At 46.0% G+C, this 18781-nt stretch overlaps 2 protein-coding genes across 2 annotated transcripts in view; both read right to left on the reverse strand.

Moving 5' to 3' along the window:
• Positions 1–65: 65 nt before the first annotated feature.
• The window catches only part of SGF29 (SAGA complex associated factor 29), a 65921-nt gene continuing 47205 nt past the window's right edge, over positions 66–18781 (reverse strand). Inside the window, exon 10 of the transcript XR_009275902.1 lies at positions 66–77. The gene's annotated coding sequence lies outside the window, so the exon portion shown is untranslated. The remainder of the gene's footprint in view (positions 78–18781) is intronic.
• The window catches only part of LOC131570659 (sodium/glucose cotransporter 2-like), a 30698-nt gene continuing 12055 nt past the window's right edge, over positions 139–18781 (reverse strand). Inside the window, exons 6-15 of the mRNA XM_058823030.1 lie at positions 18612–18717; positions 16716–16796; positions 15156–15355; positions 14153–14288; positions 11992–12099; positions 10357–10507; positions 9267–9435; positions 5566–5781; positions 2261–2351; positions 139–340 (exon numbers count right to left, since the gene is read on the reverse strand). Coding sequence (XP_058679013.1) covers positions 168–340; positions 2261–2351; positions 5566–5781; positions 9267–9435; positions 10357–10507; positions 11992–12099; positions 14153–14288; positions 15156–15355; positions 16716–16796; positions 18612–18717 — 1431 coding nt within the window. The 3' untranslated portion in view covers positions 139–167. The remainder of the gene's footprint in view (positions 341–2260; positions 2352–5565; positions 5782–9266; positions 9436–10356; positions 10508–11991; positions 12100–14152; positions 14289–15155; positions 15356–16715; positions 16797–18611; positions 18718–18781) is intronic.

The following is an 18781-nucleotide window of genomic DNA, read 5'->3' on the forward strand; positions in this document are numbered from 1 at the left end:
TCCATTTTGAGCCATTTTAGTCTCATTTTTTTGTCATTTTTGGGGCATTTTTCACTCAATTTTTTCCCGTTTTTCACCTCTTTTTTTTTGCCATTTTTGGGCAGTTTTGGGGTAAATTCAAGACAATTCTCAATTTGGGGTCAATTTAGGGTTTATTTCAGGCGATTTCAGGCAAAATATCCCCAGAGGAAAGAGGCCACGCCCATCAGCACCAGGGCGTTGATGTCGACCAATCGGCTCCATTTAGGGTCCTCGGGGGGCGGGGCTTCCGCCGAGGCCACGCCCATCTCCGTGGCCACGCCCCCCGCTCCAGGCTCCGCCCCTTGAGTGGCTTCCAAGTCTGGAAATGGGGGAAAATTGGGGGTTAAAAATAAAAAAGAAAATCTCAAAAATCACCCAAAAATCACCAAAAAATCCCAAAAATCCCAAAAAATCCAAAATTCCAAAATATCCCCAAAAAATCCCCAAAATTTGGATCCCAAATTCCCCAGGACCCCAAAAATTCTCAGATTTCGACTCTTAACACCCCAAAAACCCCAAAATTTGGGGCTTTGGGACCCCAAAAATCCCAAATTTTGATACCAAACCGCCCAAAAATCCCAAATTTTGGACCCAAATCCCCCCAAAATTTGGATCCCAAATTCCCCAGGACGCCCCAAATATCCCAAATTTCGACCCCAACCCCCCAAAACTCAGAATTCTTTCCACTATCGCGCCCCAAAAATTCAAATTTTGACACCAAGCACCCCAAAAATTCCCAAATTTATGTCCCTGAGACCCAAAAATTCCAATTTTGGATCCCCAAAATCCCAAATTTTGACCCCAAATTTGACCCCAAAGTCCCCAAAAAATCCAAATTTCGACCCCAAACCCCCAAATCAGAGGTCCCAAATTCCCCCAAAGGCCCCCAAAATCCCAAATTTGGGTCCCAAAGACCCCAAACCCCCCAAATTTGAGTCCCAAACCTCAAAAACCCCATTTTGGATCCCAAAAAAACCCCCAAAAATCCCAAATTTTTACCCCAAATTCCCCAGGGACCCCCCCCAAAAATCCCAATTTTCGATCCCAAAGACCCCCCCCAAAAAATTTGGATTTTTCCCCCTCTCACCGCGTAAAAATCCCAAATTTCGATCCCAAATACACCAAAAATCTCAAATTTGTGTCTCAAAGACCCCAAAAATCCCAAAGATCGACCGCGAATCCTCTCAAAAATTCCAATTTCGGACCCTAAAAAATCCCAAATTTCCATCCCAAAACGCCAAATTTTTACCCCAAAATCCCAAATTTTGACCCCGAAAATCCCAAATTTTGACCCCAAAAATCCCAAATATCAACCACGAATCCTCTCAAAAATTCCAATTTCGGACCCTAAAAAGTCTCAAATTTCCATCCCAAAACGCCAAATTTCGACCCCAAAAATCCCAAATTTTGACCCCAAAAATCCCAAATTTTGACCCCAAAAATCCCAAATATCGACCATGAATCCTCTCAAAAATTCCAATTTGGGACCGCGAAAAATCCCAAATTTCCATCCCAAAAATCCCAAATTTTGACCCCAAAAATCCCAAATTTCGATCCCAAATGTGCCAAAAATCTCAAATTTGTGTCTCAAAGACCCCAAAAATCCCAAATATCGACCGCGAATCCTCTCAAAAATTCCAATTTTGGACCCTAAAAAATCTCAAATTTCCATCCCAAAACGCCAAATTTCGACCCCAAAAATCCCAAATTTCGACCCCAAAAATCCCAAAGATCAACCGCGAATCCTCTCAAAAATTCCAATTTGGGACCACGAAAAATCCCAAATTTCCATCCCAAAACGCCAAATTTCGACCCCAAAAATCCCAAATTTTGACCTCCAAAATGCCAAATTTCGACCCCAAAAATCCCAAATTTTGACCCCAAAAATCCCAAAGATCGACCACGAATCCTCTCAAAAATTCCAATTTCTGACCGCGAAAAAATCCCAAATTTCCATCCCAAAATGCCAAATTTCGACCCCAAAAATCCCAAATTTCGACCCCAAAAATCCCAAATTTTGACCCCAAAAATCCCAAAGATCGACCACGAATCCTCTCAAAAATTCCAATTTCTGACCGCAAAAAAATCCCAAATTTCCATCCCAAAACGCCAAATTTCGACCCAAAAAATCCCAAATTTGGATCCAAAGAGCCCCAAAATGCCAATTTCTGATCCCAAAAATCCCAAATTTGACCCCAAAACCGCCAAAATTCAGATTTTTTTTTGTTTTTTTTCTCACCGCCCATCTGCACTCCCGGGCTCTCTTTGGCGGCGTCGAGGTCGATTCGCGGCTCGCGGCTGTTCCGGAGGCTGAACACCAACCTGTGCAGCTGGGGCGGCAAAATTTGGAAATTTTGACCCAAAATTCGCGAAAATCGACCCCGAAAATGGAAAAATCGACCCCAAATTCATTAAAATTGACCCAAAATTCGTAAAAAATCGACCAAAAATTCACAAGCGTCGACCCCAAAATGGCAAATTCGGCCCAAAAAATTCAGAAAAATCCGCCCCAAAGTCGGTGAAATTGACCCAAAATTTGGAAATTTTGACCCAAAAAATGCAAAAAATTCACCCAAAATTCACAAAAACCAACACGAAATCTGGAAAAATCCACCCACAATTTGGCGAAATCGACCCCAAAAATTGAAAAATCCACCCGAAAGTCACAAAAATTGACGGAAAATTTGGAAATTTTGACCCAAAATTCACCAAGTTTGACCAGAAATGTACAAAAATCGACTCAAAATTTGGCGAAATCTACGCCAAAATTGAAAAACCGGCCCAAAATTCATAAAAATTGACCGAAAATTTGGACATTTTGACCCAAAATTCAGCAAGTTGGACCCAAAACTGACCCAAAATTTGGTGAAATCAACCCCAAAAATAAATCTGAAAAATTGAACCAAACTCAGTGAAATCAACCCCAAATCTGGAAAAATTGACCCCAAATTGATCAAAATCGGCCACAAATTCACCCAAAATTTACAAAAATTGACTCAAAAGTCAAAAAAATTGACCCCAAAAATGGCAAAACCAGCCAAAAATTAAAGAAAACCCCCCCAAATTCAGTAAAATTGATCCAAAATTTGGAAATTTTGACCCAAAAAATGCAAAAAATTCACCCAAAATTCACAAAAACCAACACGAAATCTGGAAAAATCCACCCACAATTTGGCGAAATCGACCCCAAAAATTGAAAACTCCACCCGAAAGCCACAAAAATTGACCGAAAATTTGGGAATTTTCACCAAAAATTGGCCCAAAATGCAGAAAAATTCACCCCCAAATTTACAAAAATCGGCCCCAAAATAAAACCGAAAAATCCGCCCAAATTCACTGGAATCGACCCAAAATTTGGAAATGTTGACCCAAAAATCGACCCAAAATTCACCAAAATCGACCCCGAAATTGGAAAAATCGACCTAAAAATGGAAAAATGGACCCCAAAAATGGAAAAATCGACTTAAAAATGGCAAAATCGGCCAAAAATTCAGAAAAATCCACTCAGATTTTGGAATTTTGGACCAAAAAAACAACTGGAAAGTCACAAAAATCGACCCAAAATTCATCCTAAAATCGACCCAAAATTCACAAAAATCGACCCCGAAAATGCAAAAATCGACCCCAAAAATGGAAAAATCGACTTAAAAATGGCAAAATCGGCCAAAAATTCAGAAAAATCCACTCAGATTTTGGAGGTTTGGACCAAAAAACCAACTGGAAAGTCACAAAAATCGACCCAAAATTCACCAAAATCGACCCAAAATTCACTGAAGTTGACCCAAAATTTTGGCAAGATTGACCTAAAATTTGGGAAAATCCACAAAATTTAACCCAAATTTCCCAGAAATCGACCCAAAGTCTGGGAAAATCCACCCAAATTTTGGCAAAATTCAGAAAAATCGACCCCAAAATGCCCAAATCAGCCGAAAATTTAAAGCTCAATCCACTCAAATTCAGTAAAATCCACCCAAAATTTGGGAAAATTGACTAAAATTCACCCTAAAATCCGAAAAATCGACCCCAAAATTGACAAAAATCGACGCAAAATTCAGAAAAATTCACCCAAAATTGGTAAAATCTGTTCCGGAGGCCGAACGCCGACCTGTGCAGCTGGGACGGCAACATTTGGAAATTTTGACCCAAAATTCGCAAAAATCGACCCCAAAAATGGAAAAATCTACTTAAAAATGGCAAAATCGGCCAAAAATTCAGAAAAATCCACTCAGATTTTGGAGGTTTGGACCAAAAAACCAACTGGAAAGTCACAAAAATCGACCCAAAATTCACCAAAATTGACCCAAAATTCACAAAAATCGACCCCAAAAATGGAAAAATCGACTTAAAAATGGCAAAATCGGCCAAAAATTCAGAAAAATCCACTCAGATTTTGGAGGTATTGGACCAAAAAACCAACTGGAAAGTCACAAAAGTCTCCATTTTTCCCCCAAAAAATCCAGAAAAATTCCCAAAATTCCAAAAAAATTCCCCAAAATTCCTGAGCTCTCACCTCCCATTTTGGGGCCATTTTGGGCTCATTTTCCACCATTTTTTCGCCGTTTTTTCACCTTTTTACCCCCCAAAAAATCTCAAAAAATTCCCAAAAAATTCCCAAAATTTCTTGAGCTCTCACCACCCATTTTGGGGCCAATTTTTCCCCATTCTGGGGCCATTTTGGCCTCATTTTGGGGCCATTTTGGGCTCATTTTTTGCCATTTTTTCGCCGTTTCTTCACCGTTTTTCTCCAAAAAAATTCCCAAAAAAATTCCCAAAAAATTCCCCAAAAAATTCCCAAAAATTCCCCAAAATTCCTGAGCTCTCACCACCCATTTTGGGGCCATTTTGGGCCCAATTTTGTCTCATTTTAGGCTCAATTTTCCCTCATTTTGGGGCCATTTGGGGCTCATTTTGTGCAACATTTTCACAATTTTTCTCCATTTTTCCCCCAAAAAATCCAGAAAAATTCCCAAAAATTCCCAAAAAATTCCCCAAAATTCCTGAGCTCTCACCACCCATTTGGGGGCCATTTTGGGCTCATTTTGGGGCCATTTTGAGCTCATTTTTCGCCATTTTTTGCCGTTTCTTCACCATTTTTCCCCAAAAAAAATCCCCAAAAATTCCCCAAAAAATCCCAAAAATTCCCAAAAAAATCCCAAAAATTCCCAAAATTCCTGAGCTCTCACCACCCATTTTGAGCCATTTTGGGCTCATTTTGGGGCCAATTTTCCCTCATTCTGGGGTCATTTTGGCCTCATTTTGGGGCCATTTTGGCCTCATTTTTCGACATTTTTTCGCCATTTCTTCACCGTTTTTCCCCAAAAAATTCCCAAAAAATTCCCAAAATTCCTGAGCTCTCACCACCCATTTGGGGCCATTTTGGGCCCAATTTTGTCTCATTTTAGGCTCAATTTTCCCTCATTTTGGGCTCATTTTGGGGTCATTTTCGGTCATTTTGGCCTCATTTTTCACCGTTTTTTCGCCGTTTTTTCACCTTTTTTCACCGTTTTTTCGCGATTTTCCCCCCAAAAAATTCCCGGCACTCACGTGGACGGTGGGGATGGGCGGGTGGCACCAGGACACGGCCAGGACGACGGCGCAGGTGAGCAGGAAGAGCAGCACGGCGAAGTGCAGGTAGTGCAGCCCGCAGAGCAGCGCGGGGCAGCGCCCGGGGCGCCCGCACGAACCCGAGCCCAAAAGGAACTCGGGGATCAGCCGGGCCAGGCCCAGCCCCAAACCCCCCAGCAAACCCCAGAAGGCGCCCTGGGGAGAAAAAACGGGGATTTGGGGAAAAATCCCAAAAATTTGGGAGTTTTGGGTCGAAATTTGGAGTTTTTAGGGTCAAAATCCGGGGTTTTAAGGGTTAAAATCCGGGGGTTTAAGGGTTAAAATCCGGGGTTTTAAGGGTTATTTATAGAGGAAGTTTGGGGAATTAAAGGTCCAAATTTGGGGTTTTTAGGGTGAAAATTTGAATGTTTTGGGGTCATTTCTATGGGAAATTTGGGGGGGATTCCGGGTCAAAATCCGGGGTTTTAAGCGTTAAAATCCGGGGGTTTAAGGGTTAAAATTCGGGGGTTTAAGGGTTAAAATTCGGGGGTTTAAGGGTTAAAATTCGGGGGTTTAAGGGTTAAAATTCGAGGTATTTGCGGTCGAAATTTGGCGTTTTAAGGGTTAAAATTCCGGGGGTTTGAGGGTTAAAATTTGGCCATTTTAGGGTAAAAATGTGGGAATTTTGGGGTCATTTAAAGAGTTGAAATTTGGAATATTTGGGGGTTTTGGGGCTCCCGCACGAGCCCGAGCCCAAAAGGAACTCGGGGATCAGCCGGGCCAGGCCCAGCCCCAAACCCCCCAGCAAACCCCAGAAGGCGCCCTGGGGAGAAAAAACGGGGATTTGGGGAAAAATCCCCGAAATTTGGGGGAAAAATCCGCGAAATTTGAGGAAAAATCCACAAAATTTCGGGGAAAATCCGTGAAACTTGGGGGAAAATCCGCAAAATTTGGGGGAAAATCCGTGAAACTTGGGGGATAATCTGCAAAATTTGGGGGAAAAATCCGCGAAATTTGGGGATAATCCACAAAATTTGGGGGAAAAATCCCCAAAATTCAGGGAAAAATCCACAAAATTTGGGGGAAAAATCCGCGAAATTTGGGGAAAAATCTGCGAAATTTGGGGGAAAGTCCGTGAAATTTGGGGAAAATCCCCGAAATTTGGGGGGAAATCCCTGAAATTTGGGGAAAAATCGGCGAAATTTGGGGAAAAATCCCCGAAATTTGGCGGTTTTAGGGTTAAAATCCGGGGGTTTAAGGGTTAAAATTTGAGGTTTCTGGGGTCATTTAAAGGGTTAAAATTTGAGGGCTTTAGGGCGAAGATTTGAGGTTTTGAAGGGTTCAAATCCGGGGTTTTAAGGGTTAAAATTTGAGATTTCCGGGGTCATTTAAAGGGTTAAAATTTCGTGGGTTTGGGGTCATTGCAGTTGAAATTTGGGAGTTTAAGGGTTAAAATTTGGGGAGTTTTGGGGGTCTTTTAAAGGGTTAAAATTTGGGGGTTTTAAGGGTTAAAATTTGGGGTTTTAAGGGTTAAAATTCGGGGTTTTAAGGGTTAAAATTCGGGATATTAAGGGTTATTTATAGAGGAAGTTTGAGGAATTAAGGGGCAAAATGTGGGGAATTAAAGGTCCAAATTTGGGGTTTTAAGGGTTAAAAATTGAGAGATTTGAGGTCACTTATGGGGGAAGTCTGAGGAATTTTTAAGGGTTAAAATTTGGGGCTTTAAGGGTTAAAATTCGGGGTTTTAAGGGTTAAAATCTGAGAGATTTGAGGTCATTTATGGGGGAAATTTGAGGAATTTAGGGTCAAAATTTGGGGTTTTAAGGGTTAAAATTCGGGACTTTAAGGGTTAAAATTCGGGGTTTTAAGGGTTAAAATTCGGGAGTTTTAGGGTTAAAATTCAGGAGTTTTGGGGTCTTTTAAAGGGTTCAAAATTTGGGACTTTGGGGGTGAACATTTGGGGTTTTAAGGGTTAAAATTCGGGTATTCGGGGTTAAAATCTGGGGGGGTTTAGGGATGAAATTTGTGATTTTTGGGGTCATTTCTGGGGGAAATTTGGGGGTTTTGGGGAGTAAAAACGGGAATTTGGGAAAAAAACCCCGAAATTTGGGGAAAAATCCCTGAAATTTGGGGAGTTTTAGGGTGAAATTTGGCGGTTTTAGGGTTAAAATCCGGGGGTTTGAGGGTTAAAATTTGAGATTTCCGGGGTCATTGAAAGGGTTAAAATTTCGGGGGTTTTGGGGTCACTTGAGAACCAAAATTTGGGGTTTTAAGGGTTAAAATTTGGGGATTTGAGGGTTAAAAGTGCCCAGGTGTGCCCCCAATGGATCCCAGGTGTGCCCAGGCGTGCCCAGGTGTGCCCGGGTGTGCCCTCAATGGATCCCAGGTGTGCCCAGGTGTGCCCAGGTGTGCCCAGGTGTGCCCAGTCCCCATCCGACCCCCCTCAGGTGCCCCCAGGTGTGCCCAGGTGTGCCCCCAATGAACCCCAGGTGTGCCCAGGTGCGCCCCAAACACTCTGAGACCTCACCCAGGTGTGCCCAGGTGTGCCCTCAATGGATCCCAGGTGTGCCCAGGTGTGCCCCCAATGGAGCCCAGGTGTGCCCAGGTGCCCCCCAAAACTCCTTCAGCCCTGTCCAGGTGTGCCCCAAACCCCCTCTGAACCCCATCCAGGTGTGCCCAGGTGTGCCCAGGTGTGCCCAGTCCCCATCCGACCCCCCTCAGGTGCCCCCAGGTGTGCCCAGGTGTGCCCCCAATGGACCCCAGCTGTGCCCAGGTGCGCCCCAAACCCTCTGAGACCTCACCCAGGTGTGCCCAGGTGTGCCCGGGGGCGTCCCAATGGATCTCAGGTGTGCCCAGGTGTGCCCCAAACCCCTCCAGGTGTGCCCCCCAAACCCCCTCTATCCCCACCCAGGTGTGCCCAGGTGTGCCCAGGTGTGTCCCAATGGAGCTCAGGTGTGCCCAGGTGTGCCCAGGTGTGCTCCAAAACCTCTTCGACCCCACCCAGGTGTGCCCAGGTGTGCCCCAAACCCGCCCCGGGTGCCCCCAAAATCCCCCTTAAACCCCCCCAGGTGTGCCCAGGTGTGCCCAGGTGAGACCCAAACCCCCTTTAACCCCCCCCAGGTGCCCCCAGATGTGCCCAGGTGTGCCCAGGTGTGCCCGGGTGCGTCCCAATGGATCTCAGGTGTGCCCAGGTGAGACCCAAACCCCTCCAGGTGTGCCCAGGTGTGCCCAGGTGTGCCCAGGTGTGCCCAGGTGTGCCCCAAACCCCTCCAGGTGTGCCCCCCAAATCCCCTTCAATGCCCACCCAGGTGTGCCCAGGTGAGACCCGAACTCCTCAGGTGTCCCCAGGTGTGTCCCTAAAACCCCCAAAATTTTCACCCCAAAATCCCAAATTTTAACCTCAAAATCCCCATTTTCAGACACAAAAATCACAATTTTAACCCCAAAATCCCCATTTTTCACCCGATTTTCACGGGGTTTTTTTTGTTCATCCCCTCCCACCTGTCCCCAGGCGTGTCCCCAGGTGTGTCCCAGGTGTGTCCCCAAAACCCCAAATTTTAACCCCAAAACCCCAAATTTTCACCCCAAAATCCCCATTTTTGACCCAAAATCCCCATTTTTCACCCGATTTTCACGGGGTTTTTTTTGTTCACCCCCTCCCACCCGTCCCCAGGTGTGTCCCCAGGTGTGTCCCCCCTCACCGGCTCGTTGACGCGGGGCACGAACACGGCCAGGCAGAAGACGGCGGCCACGGGCGGCGCCAGGTACGAGGCCAAGGCCTGCATGTAGTCGAAGAGCTGCCCGCCCCGCGCCGCCTCCACCACGGGCAGCCAGGCCAGGCTCAGCCCCACCATGGCCACCACCCACAACCTGCGGGCACAGGTGACGCGGGACAGGTGAGGGAGAGAGAAAACCCCAAAAAAATCCCCGAGAAAATCGCAAAAAACCCGAAGTTTTTAGCCCAAAATTCGCTAAATTGGCACCAAAATTCGCCTGAAGGCGCTGGAAAATTCAATGCGTTGTGCGCAGTGAGGGACGGGTGAGGGACAGGTGTGTCCCAGGTGTGTCCCCAGGTGTCCCCTCACCTGTCCCCAGGTGTCCCAGGTGTGTCCCAGGGGTGTCCCAGGTGTCCCCAGTTGTCCCCATCTGTCCCAGGTGTATCCCCAGGTGTCCCTGACCAGTCCCAGGTGTCCCCAATGTCCCCAGGTGTCCCCAGGTGTGTCCCAGGTGTCCCCTCACCTGTCCCAGGTGTCCCCAGGTATTCCCAGTTGTATCCCAGGTGTCCCTGACCAGTCACAGGTGTCCCCTCACCTGTCCAAGGTGTCCCCAGGTGTCCCCAGGTGTCCCCAATGTCCCCAGGTGTGTCCCTGACCAGTCCCAGGTGTGTCCCATCTGTCCCAGCTGTCCCCTCACCTGTTCCCAGGTGTCCTCAGGTGTCCCCAGGTGTCCCTGACCAGTCCCAGCTGTCCCCAGGTGTCCCCAATGTCCCCAGGTGTCCACAGGTGTGTCCCTGACCAGTCCCAGGTGTGTCCCCAGCTGTCCCCAGGTGTCCCACCTGTCCCAGGTATCTCCTCACCTGTCCCACCTGTCCCTCACCTGTCCCAGGTGTCCCTGACCAGTTCCAGGTGTCCCCAATGTCCCCAGGTGTCCCCAGGTGTCCCCAGGTGTCCCAGCTGTCCCTCACCTGTCCCAGCTGTCCCCAGGTGTGTTCCTGACCAGTCCCAGGTGTCCCCTCACCTGTCCCCAGGTGTCCCCAGGTGTGTCCCCAATGTCCCCAATGTCCCCGCTCACCTTCCGGCCATCAGGAGCTGCTTTGGCCCCGCCCCTGGGCGGAGCCTCCTGAACACGTCCAGCGTGAAGAGCGCGGCCGAGCTGGCGAAGATGGAGGCCAGCGACGACATCAGCGCCGCCAGCACCACGGCCAGCATCAGCCCCCGCAGCCCTGGGGGGGTCGTTAATTAATTATTAATTAATTAATAACCATTAACGGCGAAAAAAGTCGAAAATCGGTGAAAGAACGGCGAAAATCGGCAAAAAAACGGAACTATTAGCCCCAAAAATGGAATTATTAGCCGAATAATTGGGATTATTAATTCATTATTAGTGCTAATAACCGTTTATAAGCCATAAATAATTATTAGTTGTTAATTAATAATAATTAATGGTGAAAAAATGGCAAAAATCGGTGAAAAAATGGAATTATTAGCACAAATAAAATGGAATTATTAGCCCAATAATTAGGATTATTACAGGTTTATTAGCCTCAAAATAGAGTTACTAGCCAAAATAACTATTAGTTAATAATTAATAATTAATTGATGGTGAAAACCCTGCAAAAATGAGTGAAAAAAAATGGGAAAAATAGGCCAAAAATAAAAGGAATTATTAGCCCCAAAATCGCAATTATTCGCCCCAAAAATAGGATTAATAATCAATTAATTGTCCTAATAATGCATTCTTTAGTACCTAATTAGTGTTATTAGTATTAAAATGAGGATTAATCATTAATTAATAGTCCTAATAACCCTTAATTAGCCCATAATTAGAAATAATTGCCCCAAAACTCATCGACATCAGCGCCGCCAGCACCACGGCCAGCATCAGCCCCCGCAGCCCTGGGGGGGTCATTAATTAATTATTAATTAATTAATAACCATTAACGGCGAAAAAACAGCGAAAATCGGCGAAAGAACGGCAAAAATCGGTGGAAGAACGGCGAAAATACGGCTAAAAACGGAGTCATTAGCCCAATAATTAGGATTAGTAGACGCTTATTACTCCTAATAATTGAAATAGTTATTAGTTATTAGTTAATATTAATTAACGGTGAAAAAATGGCGAAAATCGGTGAAAAAATGGCGAAAATTGGAGAAAAGACGGAATTATTAGCGCCAAGAATGGAATTATTAGCCCAATAATTGGGATGATTAATTAATTATTAGTGCTAATAACCGTTTGTAAGCCACAAATAATTATTAGTTGTTAATTAATAATAATTAATGGTGAAAAAATGGCGAAAATCGGTGAAAAAATGGAATTATTAGCACCAATGGAATTGAATTATTAGCCCATTAATCATGAATAAATCATTATTAAATAATTATTAATCATTATAATTATTAATTAATTACTTAATTACCGATTGGCAGCACCAGCCTGGGATAGGCCACCATTGATAAACATTAATAATCACTAATAAATCATTAATAAATAATTAAATATCACTAATAAACCATTACTGTACACTAATTATTAATGAATAATTAATAATGAATTACCGGGGGGCAGGAGGCTCAGCACCAGCCTGGGATAGGCCACCATTGATAAACATTAATAATCACTAATAAATCATTAATAAATAATTAAATATCACTAATAAACAATCAATAATAATTAATTATTAATGAATAATTATTAATTAATTACCGGGGGGCAGCAGGCTCAGCACCAGCCTGGGATAGGCCACGTTGGAGCAGCCGAGGGCGGAGCCGCAGGCCCGGGAGCAGCCCTGGGGGTCAGCGCAGCCAATGACGTCTGCGGGAAACCAGTATGGACCAGTATGGACCAGTATGGACCAGTATAAACCAGTATAAACCAGTATAAACCAGTACGGACCAGTATAAACCATTATAAACCAGTATGGACCAGTACAGACCAGTATAAACCAGTACGGACCAGTATGGACCAGTATAAACCAGTATAAACCAGAATGGACCAGTATGGACCAGTATAAACCAGTATAAACAAGTACGGACCAGTATAAACCAGTATGAACCAGTATGGACCAGTATGGACCAGTATAAACCAGTATGGACCAGTACGGACCAGTATGGACCAGTATGGACCAGTATAAACCAGTATAAACCAGTATGGACCGGTATAAACCAGTACGGACCAGTATAAACCAGTATGGGGCAGTATAAACCAGTATAAACCAGTATAAACCAGTACGGACCACTATAAACCAGTATAAACCAGTACGGACCAGTATGGACCAGTATAAACCAGTATGAACCAGTATGGACCAGTATAAGTCCGGATAAACCAGTATGGACCAGTATGATCCAGTATAAAGGAGTATGGACCAGTGTGGACCAAAAGAAAAACCCATAAAAATCCATAGAAACCAGTATAAACCAGTATGGACCGGTATGGACCAGTATGACCAGTATAAACCAGTATAAACCAACATAAACCAGTATAAACCAGTATAAACCAGTATAAACCAGTATAAACCAGTATAAACCAGTATAAACCAGTATGAACCAGTATAAACCAATATAAACCAACATAAACCAGTATAAACCAATATAAACCAGTATGAACCAATATAAACCAGTATAAACCAGTATAAACCAGTATAAACCAATGGTTTCCTATAATCAGGCGCCATCTTGGGCGGCCATTTTGGGCGGCCATCTTGTAAACTCTAGTATAGGCCGCCATTTTGTGGAAATAACTTAAACTCAAATTATACCAGTATAAACCAGTATAAACCAGTATAAACCAATATAAACCAGCATAAGCCATTATAAACCAGTATAAACCAGTATAAACCAGTATAAGCCAGTATAAACCAGTATAAACCAGTATAAGCCATTATAAACCAGTATAAACCAGTATAAACCAACATAAACCAACATAAACCAGTATAAACCAATATAAACCAGTATGAACCAATATAAACCAGTATAAACCAGTATAAACCAGTATAAACCAATGGTTTCCTACAATCAGGCGCCATCTTGGGCGGCCATTTTGGGCGGCCATCTTGTAAGCTCTAGTATAGGCCGCCATTTTGAAGAAATAACTTAAACTCCAATTATACCAGTATAAACCAGTATAAACCAGTATAAACCAGTATAAACCAGTATAAACCAGTATAGCTCACTATCATGGGGTGTAACCTCTGGCGGCCATCTTAGATTTTGTGTTTGGTGGCCATTTTGGGCGGCCATCTTGTAAACTCCAATGTAGGTGGCCATTTTGAATAAATAACTTAAACTCAATATAAACCAGTATAAACCAGTATAAACCAGTATAAACCAGTATGGACCAATGGTTCCCTATAAGGAGTCGCCATCTTGGGCGGCCATCTTAGATTTTGTGTTTGGTGGCCATTTTGGGCGGCCATCCTGTAAACCCCAATAGGGGTGGCCATATTGGATTAATCCCTTAAACTCAATATAAACCAGTATAAACCAGTATAAACCAGTATAAACCAGTATAAACCGATGGCTGGTCACAGTGGGGTTCCATCTTGGGCAGCCATCTTAGATTCATTCTGAGGCAGACATTTTGGGCAGCCATCTTGTAAACTCCAATGTAGGCGGCCATATTGGATTAATCCCTTAAACTCAAAATATACCAGTATAAACCAGTATAAACCAGTATAAACCAGTATGGCCCACTATAATGGGGCGGCCATTTTGGACGGCCATCTTGTAAACCCCGATGGGGGCGGCCATTTACGGCAGCCATCTTGTAAACTCCAATGTAGGCGGCCATTTTGAATAAATAAACACAAAATATACCATTCTAAACCAGTATAAACCAGTATAAACCAGTATAAACCAGTGTGACTGACCCGGGAAGAGCACGCGGGCGGCCATGCCGGGCAGCACCATCAGGAACATGGGCAGCACCTTGAGGTAGCCGCAGACGACGCAGCCGGCGCGGACGTGGGTGAGGGAGCGGCCGGCGAGGCAGCGCTGCACGATCACCTGGGCGGGGACCAGTTAGACCAGTTAGAGACCAGTTAGACCAGTTAGACCAGTTAGAGACAAGTTAGAGACCAGTTAGACCAGTTAGAGACCAGTTAGACCAGTTAGACCAGTTAGAGACCAGTTAGAGACCAGTTAGACCAGTTAGAGACCAGTTAGAGACCTGTTAGACCAGTTAGAGACCAGTTAGAGACCAGTTAGAGACCAGTTAGACCAGTTACAGCCCAGTGCTCAATCCCAGTCTGTCCCAGTGCCCTCCCAGTATATCCCAGTATAACCCAGTCCCTCCCAATCCCCTCCCAGTGCCCTCCCAGTATAACCCAGTTCCCCTATATCCAGCTTTAGATGATTCCCAGTGCCTCCCAGTATAACCCAGTCACTCCAAACTCGCTCCCAGTATAACCCAGTATAAACCAGTATAAACCAGTATAAACCAGTCTATCCCAGTCCCACCTGGTCGGTGCACCAGTACCAGGCCGAGATGATGCCCAGCCCCAGCAGCAGCCCGGGCCAGGGCAGGTCCCCCGTGCTGGGCTCCCAGTTAGAAACCAGTGCTCCCAGTATAACCCAGTATAACCCAGTTAGAGCCCAGGGCTCCCAGTATAACCCAGTACAACCCAGTATAACCCAGTTAGAGCCCAGGGCTCAATCCCAGTCTGTCCCAGTGCCCTCCCAGTATATCCCAGTATAACCCAGTCCCTCCCAATCCCCTCCCAGTCCCTCCCAGTGCCCTCCCAGTATAACCCAGTCACTCCAAACTCGCTCCCAGTGCCCTCCCAGTATAACCCAGTGTATCCCAGTCACTCCAAACTCGCTCCCAGTATAAACCAATATAAACCAGTATAAACCAGTCTATCCCAGTCCCACCTGGTCGGTGCACCAGTACCAGGCCGAGATGATGCCCAGCCCCAGCAGCAGCCCGGGCCAGGGCAGGTCCCCCGTGCTGGGGTCCCGCAGGAGGTTGAAGGCGTCGGGCCGGGGGCGGCCGCAGGGCCCCGAGGAGTTGGGGGGCAGCGCCAGCGGGTAACGCTCCTGCAGGCCCTGGTACCCCCCGACGGCGCCCAGAGCTGCCGGGAAACCAGTACGGACCAGTATGAACCAGTATGAACCGGTATGGAGTGGAAAATAACGGCATGAAGTAGTATAAAGTGGTAAAAAAAACGGTATAAACCAGTATAAACCAGTATGGGGTTTGGAGAGTGGGAGGTGCCTCCCCTCCAGTAATCACTATTGACCAGTATAAACCAGTATAAACCAGTATAAACCAGTTTAAACCAGTATAAACCAGTATAAACCAGTATGAAGTGGTAAAAACCAGTATAAAGTAATATGGACCAGTATGGACCAGTATAAACCAGTATGGACCAGTGTGGGGTTTGGAGAGTGGGTGGTGCCTCCCCACCAGTAATCACTATTGACCAGTATAAACCAGTATAAACCAGTATAACCCAGTTTAAACCAGTATAAACCAGTTTAAACCAATATAAACCAGTATAAACCAGTTTAAACCAGTATAAACCAGTATGAAGTGGCAAAAACCCGTATAAAGTAATATGGACCAGTATGGACCAGTATAAACCAGTATGGACCAGTGTGGGGTTTGGAGAGTGGGTGGTGTCTCCCCCCCAGTAATCAGTATGGACCACTATAAACCAGTTTAAACCAGTTTAAACCAGTATGAATTGGTAAAAACCAGTATAAACCAATATAAACCAGTATGGACCAGTATAAACCAGTATAAATACTATAAAGCAGGATGGACCAGTATGGACCAGTATAAGGTTGAATGGACCAGTATAACCCAGTATAGCACAGCCTCTCCCAGTATAACCCAGTATAAACCAGTATAACCCAGTCTATCCCAGTATAAACCAGAATAACCCAGTATAGCCCAGTATAAACCAGTATAAACCAGTATACCCCATTATAACCCAGTATAACCCAGTATAAACCAGAATAACCCACTATAAACCAGTATAAACCAGAATAACCCAGTATAGCCCAGTATAACCCAGTATAAACCAGTATAAACCAGCATAACCCAATTTATCCCAGTATAAACCAGAATAACCCAGTCTCTCCCAGTATAACCCAGTATAAACCAGTATAACCCAGTATAACCCAGTCTATCCCAGTATAAAACAGAATAACCCAGTATAACCCAGTATAAACCAGTATAAACCAGTATAACCCAGCATACCCAGTATAAACCGGTATAAACCAGTCTCTCCCAGTACAAACCAGTATAAACCAGTATAAACCAGTAAAACCCAGTCTCTCCCAGTGTAAACCAGTATTACCCAGTCTCTTCCAGTATAAACCAGTATAACCCAGTCCCTCCCAGTCTCTCCCAGTCCCTCCCAGTCCCTCCCAGTATGAACCAGTATAAACCAGTATAAACCAGTATAAACCAGTATAACCCAGTACCGTATCCGGCCAGCACGGACGCTCCCGCGATGATGATCAGCGTCTGCACCAGGTCCGCGAACATCAGCGCCGTCAGCCCGCCTGGCCACGCCCACCGCCGTAGGCCACGCCCACCGGGACATAAACCCGGTTAGGCCCCACCCACCGGGACAAAACACCGATTAGGCCACGCCCACATTGCCCCAACCGCTGTTAAGCCACGCCCAGATAGACGCAAACCCGGTTAGGCCACGCCCACATTGGTTCACATATGGACCAGTGTGGACCAGTACAAACCAGTATGGACCATTTCCAGTACAAACCAGTACAAACCAGTACAAACCAGTATGGACCATTCCCAGTCCCCTCCCAGTACAAACCAGTACAAACCAGTATAAAAAATCACTCCCAGCACCAATTATTCCCCGTTTTTAACCCTTTAATCCCCTCCCAGTCCCTCCCAGTATAAACCAGTCCCTCCCAATCCATTCCCAGTATAACCCAGTTCCCTTCCCAGTCCGAACCAGTACATCCCAGTCCCTCCCAGTATAACCCAGTCCATTCCCAGTCCCGCCCAGTTCGTCCCAGTCCCGTCCAGTATAAACCAGTCCCTCCCAGTCCATTCCCAGTCCATCCCAGTATCGTCCCAGTTCCCTCCCAGTTCAATCCCACTCTCTCCCAGTCCCTCCCAGTATAACCCAGTCCATTCCCAGTTTATCCCAGTCCATCCCAGTTCCCTCCCAGTATAACCCAGTCCCTCTCAATCCATCCCCAGCATAACCCAATCCTGTCCCAGTATAAACCAGTCCCTCCCAGTATAACCCAGACTCCTCCCAGTTCCCTCCCAGTCCCTCCCAGTATAACCCAGTCCATTCCCAGCCCCCTCCCAGTTTATCCCAATCCCTCCCAGTCCCTCCCAGTCCATTCCCAGTCCATCCCAGTATAAACCAGTTCCCTCCCAGTCCTTCCCAGTACAACCCAGTCCATTCCCAGTCCCCTCCCAGTCCCTCCCAGTCCATTCCCAGTCCATCCCAGTATCCCCAGTATCATCCCAGTCCCCTCCCAGTATAACCCAGACCATTCCCAGTCCATTCCCAGTACAAACCAGTATCCCCAGTATCATCCCAGTCCCCTCCCAGTATAACCCGGACCATTCCCAGTCCATTCCCAGTACAAACCAATATCCCCAGTATCATCCCAGTCCCCTCCCAGTATAACCCGGACCATTCCCAGTCCATTCCCAGTACAAACCAGTATCCCCAGTATCATCCCAGTCCCCTCCCAGTATAACCCGGACCATTCCCAGTCCATTCCCAGTACAAACCAATATCCCCAGTATCATCCCAGTTCCCTCCCAGTATAACCCAGTTCCCTTCCAGTCCCTCCCAGTCCCTCCCAATCCCTCCCAGTCCCTCCCAGTTTAACCCAGTATCATCCCAATCCCCTCCCAGTATAACCCAGTATAACCCAGTATAACCCAGTATAACCCAGCCCATTCCCAGTCCATTCCCAGTACAAACCAGTATACCCAGTATCATCACAGTCCCCTCCCAGTATAACCCAGTTCCCTTCCAGTCCCTCCCAGTCCCTCCCAGTTTAACCCAGTATCATCCCAATCCCCTCCCAGTATAACCCAGTATAACCCAGTATAACCCAGCCTATTCCCAGCCCATTCCCAGTGCAAACCAGTACAAACCAGCCCATTCCCAGTCCCAAACCAGTACAAACCAGTACAAACCAGCCCATTCCCAGTCCCAAACCAGTACAAACCAGTACAAACCAGCCCATTCCCAGTCCCAAACCAGTACAAACCAGTACAAACCAGCCCCTTCCCAGTGCAAACCAGCCCCTTCCCAGCCCATTCCCAGCCCATTCCCAGCCCATTCCCAGTACAAACCAGTACAAACCAGTACAAACCAGTGACGGTGTAGAGGGCAGTGACGCCCAGCAGGGCGCCCACGGAGCCGTACAGGTCCCAGCCCAGCGCCTCGCGGATGAACAGCGCGCCCGAGTACATGTCCACCTGCGGGGGTGCACTGGTTCGTACTGGTTTGTACTGGTTTGTACTGGGAGAGGGCTCTAGGGGG

Source organism: Ammospiza caudacuta, chromosome 37 (genome assembly GCF_027887145.1).
Source record: "Ammospiza caudacuta isolate bAmmCau1 chromosome 37, bAmmCau1.pri, whole genome shotgun sequence".
Taxonomy (NCBI): Eukaryota; Metazoa; Chordata; class Aves; order Passeriformes; family Passerellidae; genus Ammospiza; species Ammospiza caudacuta.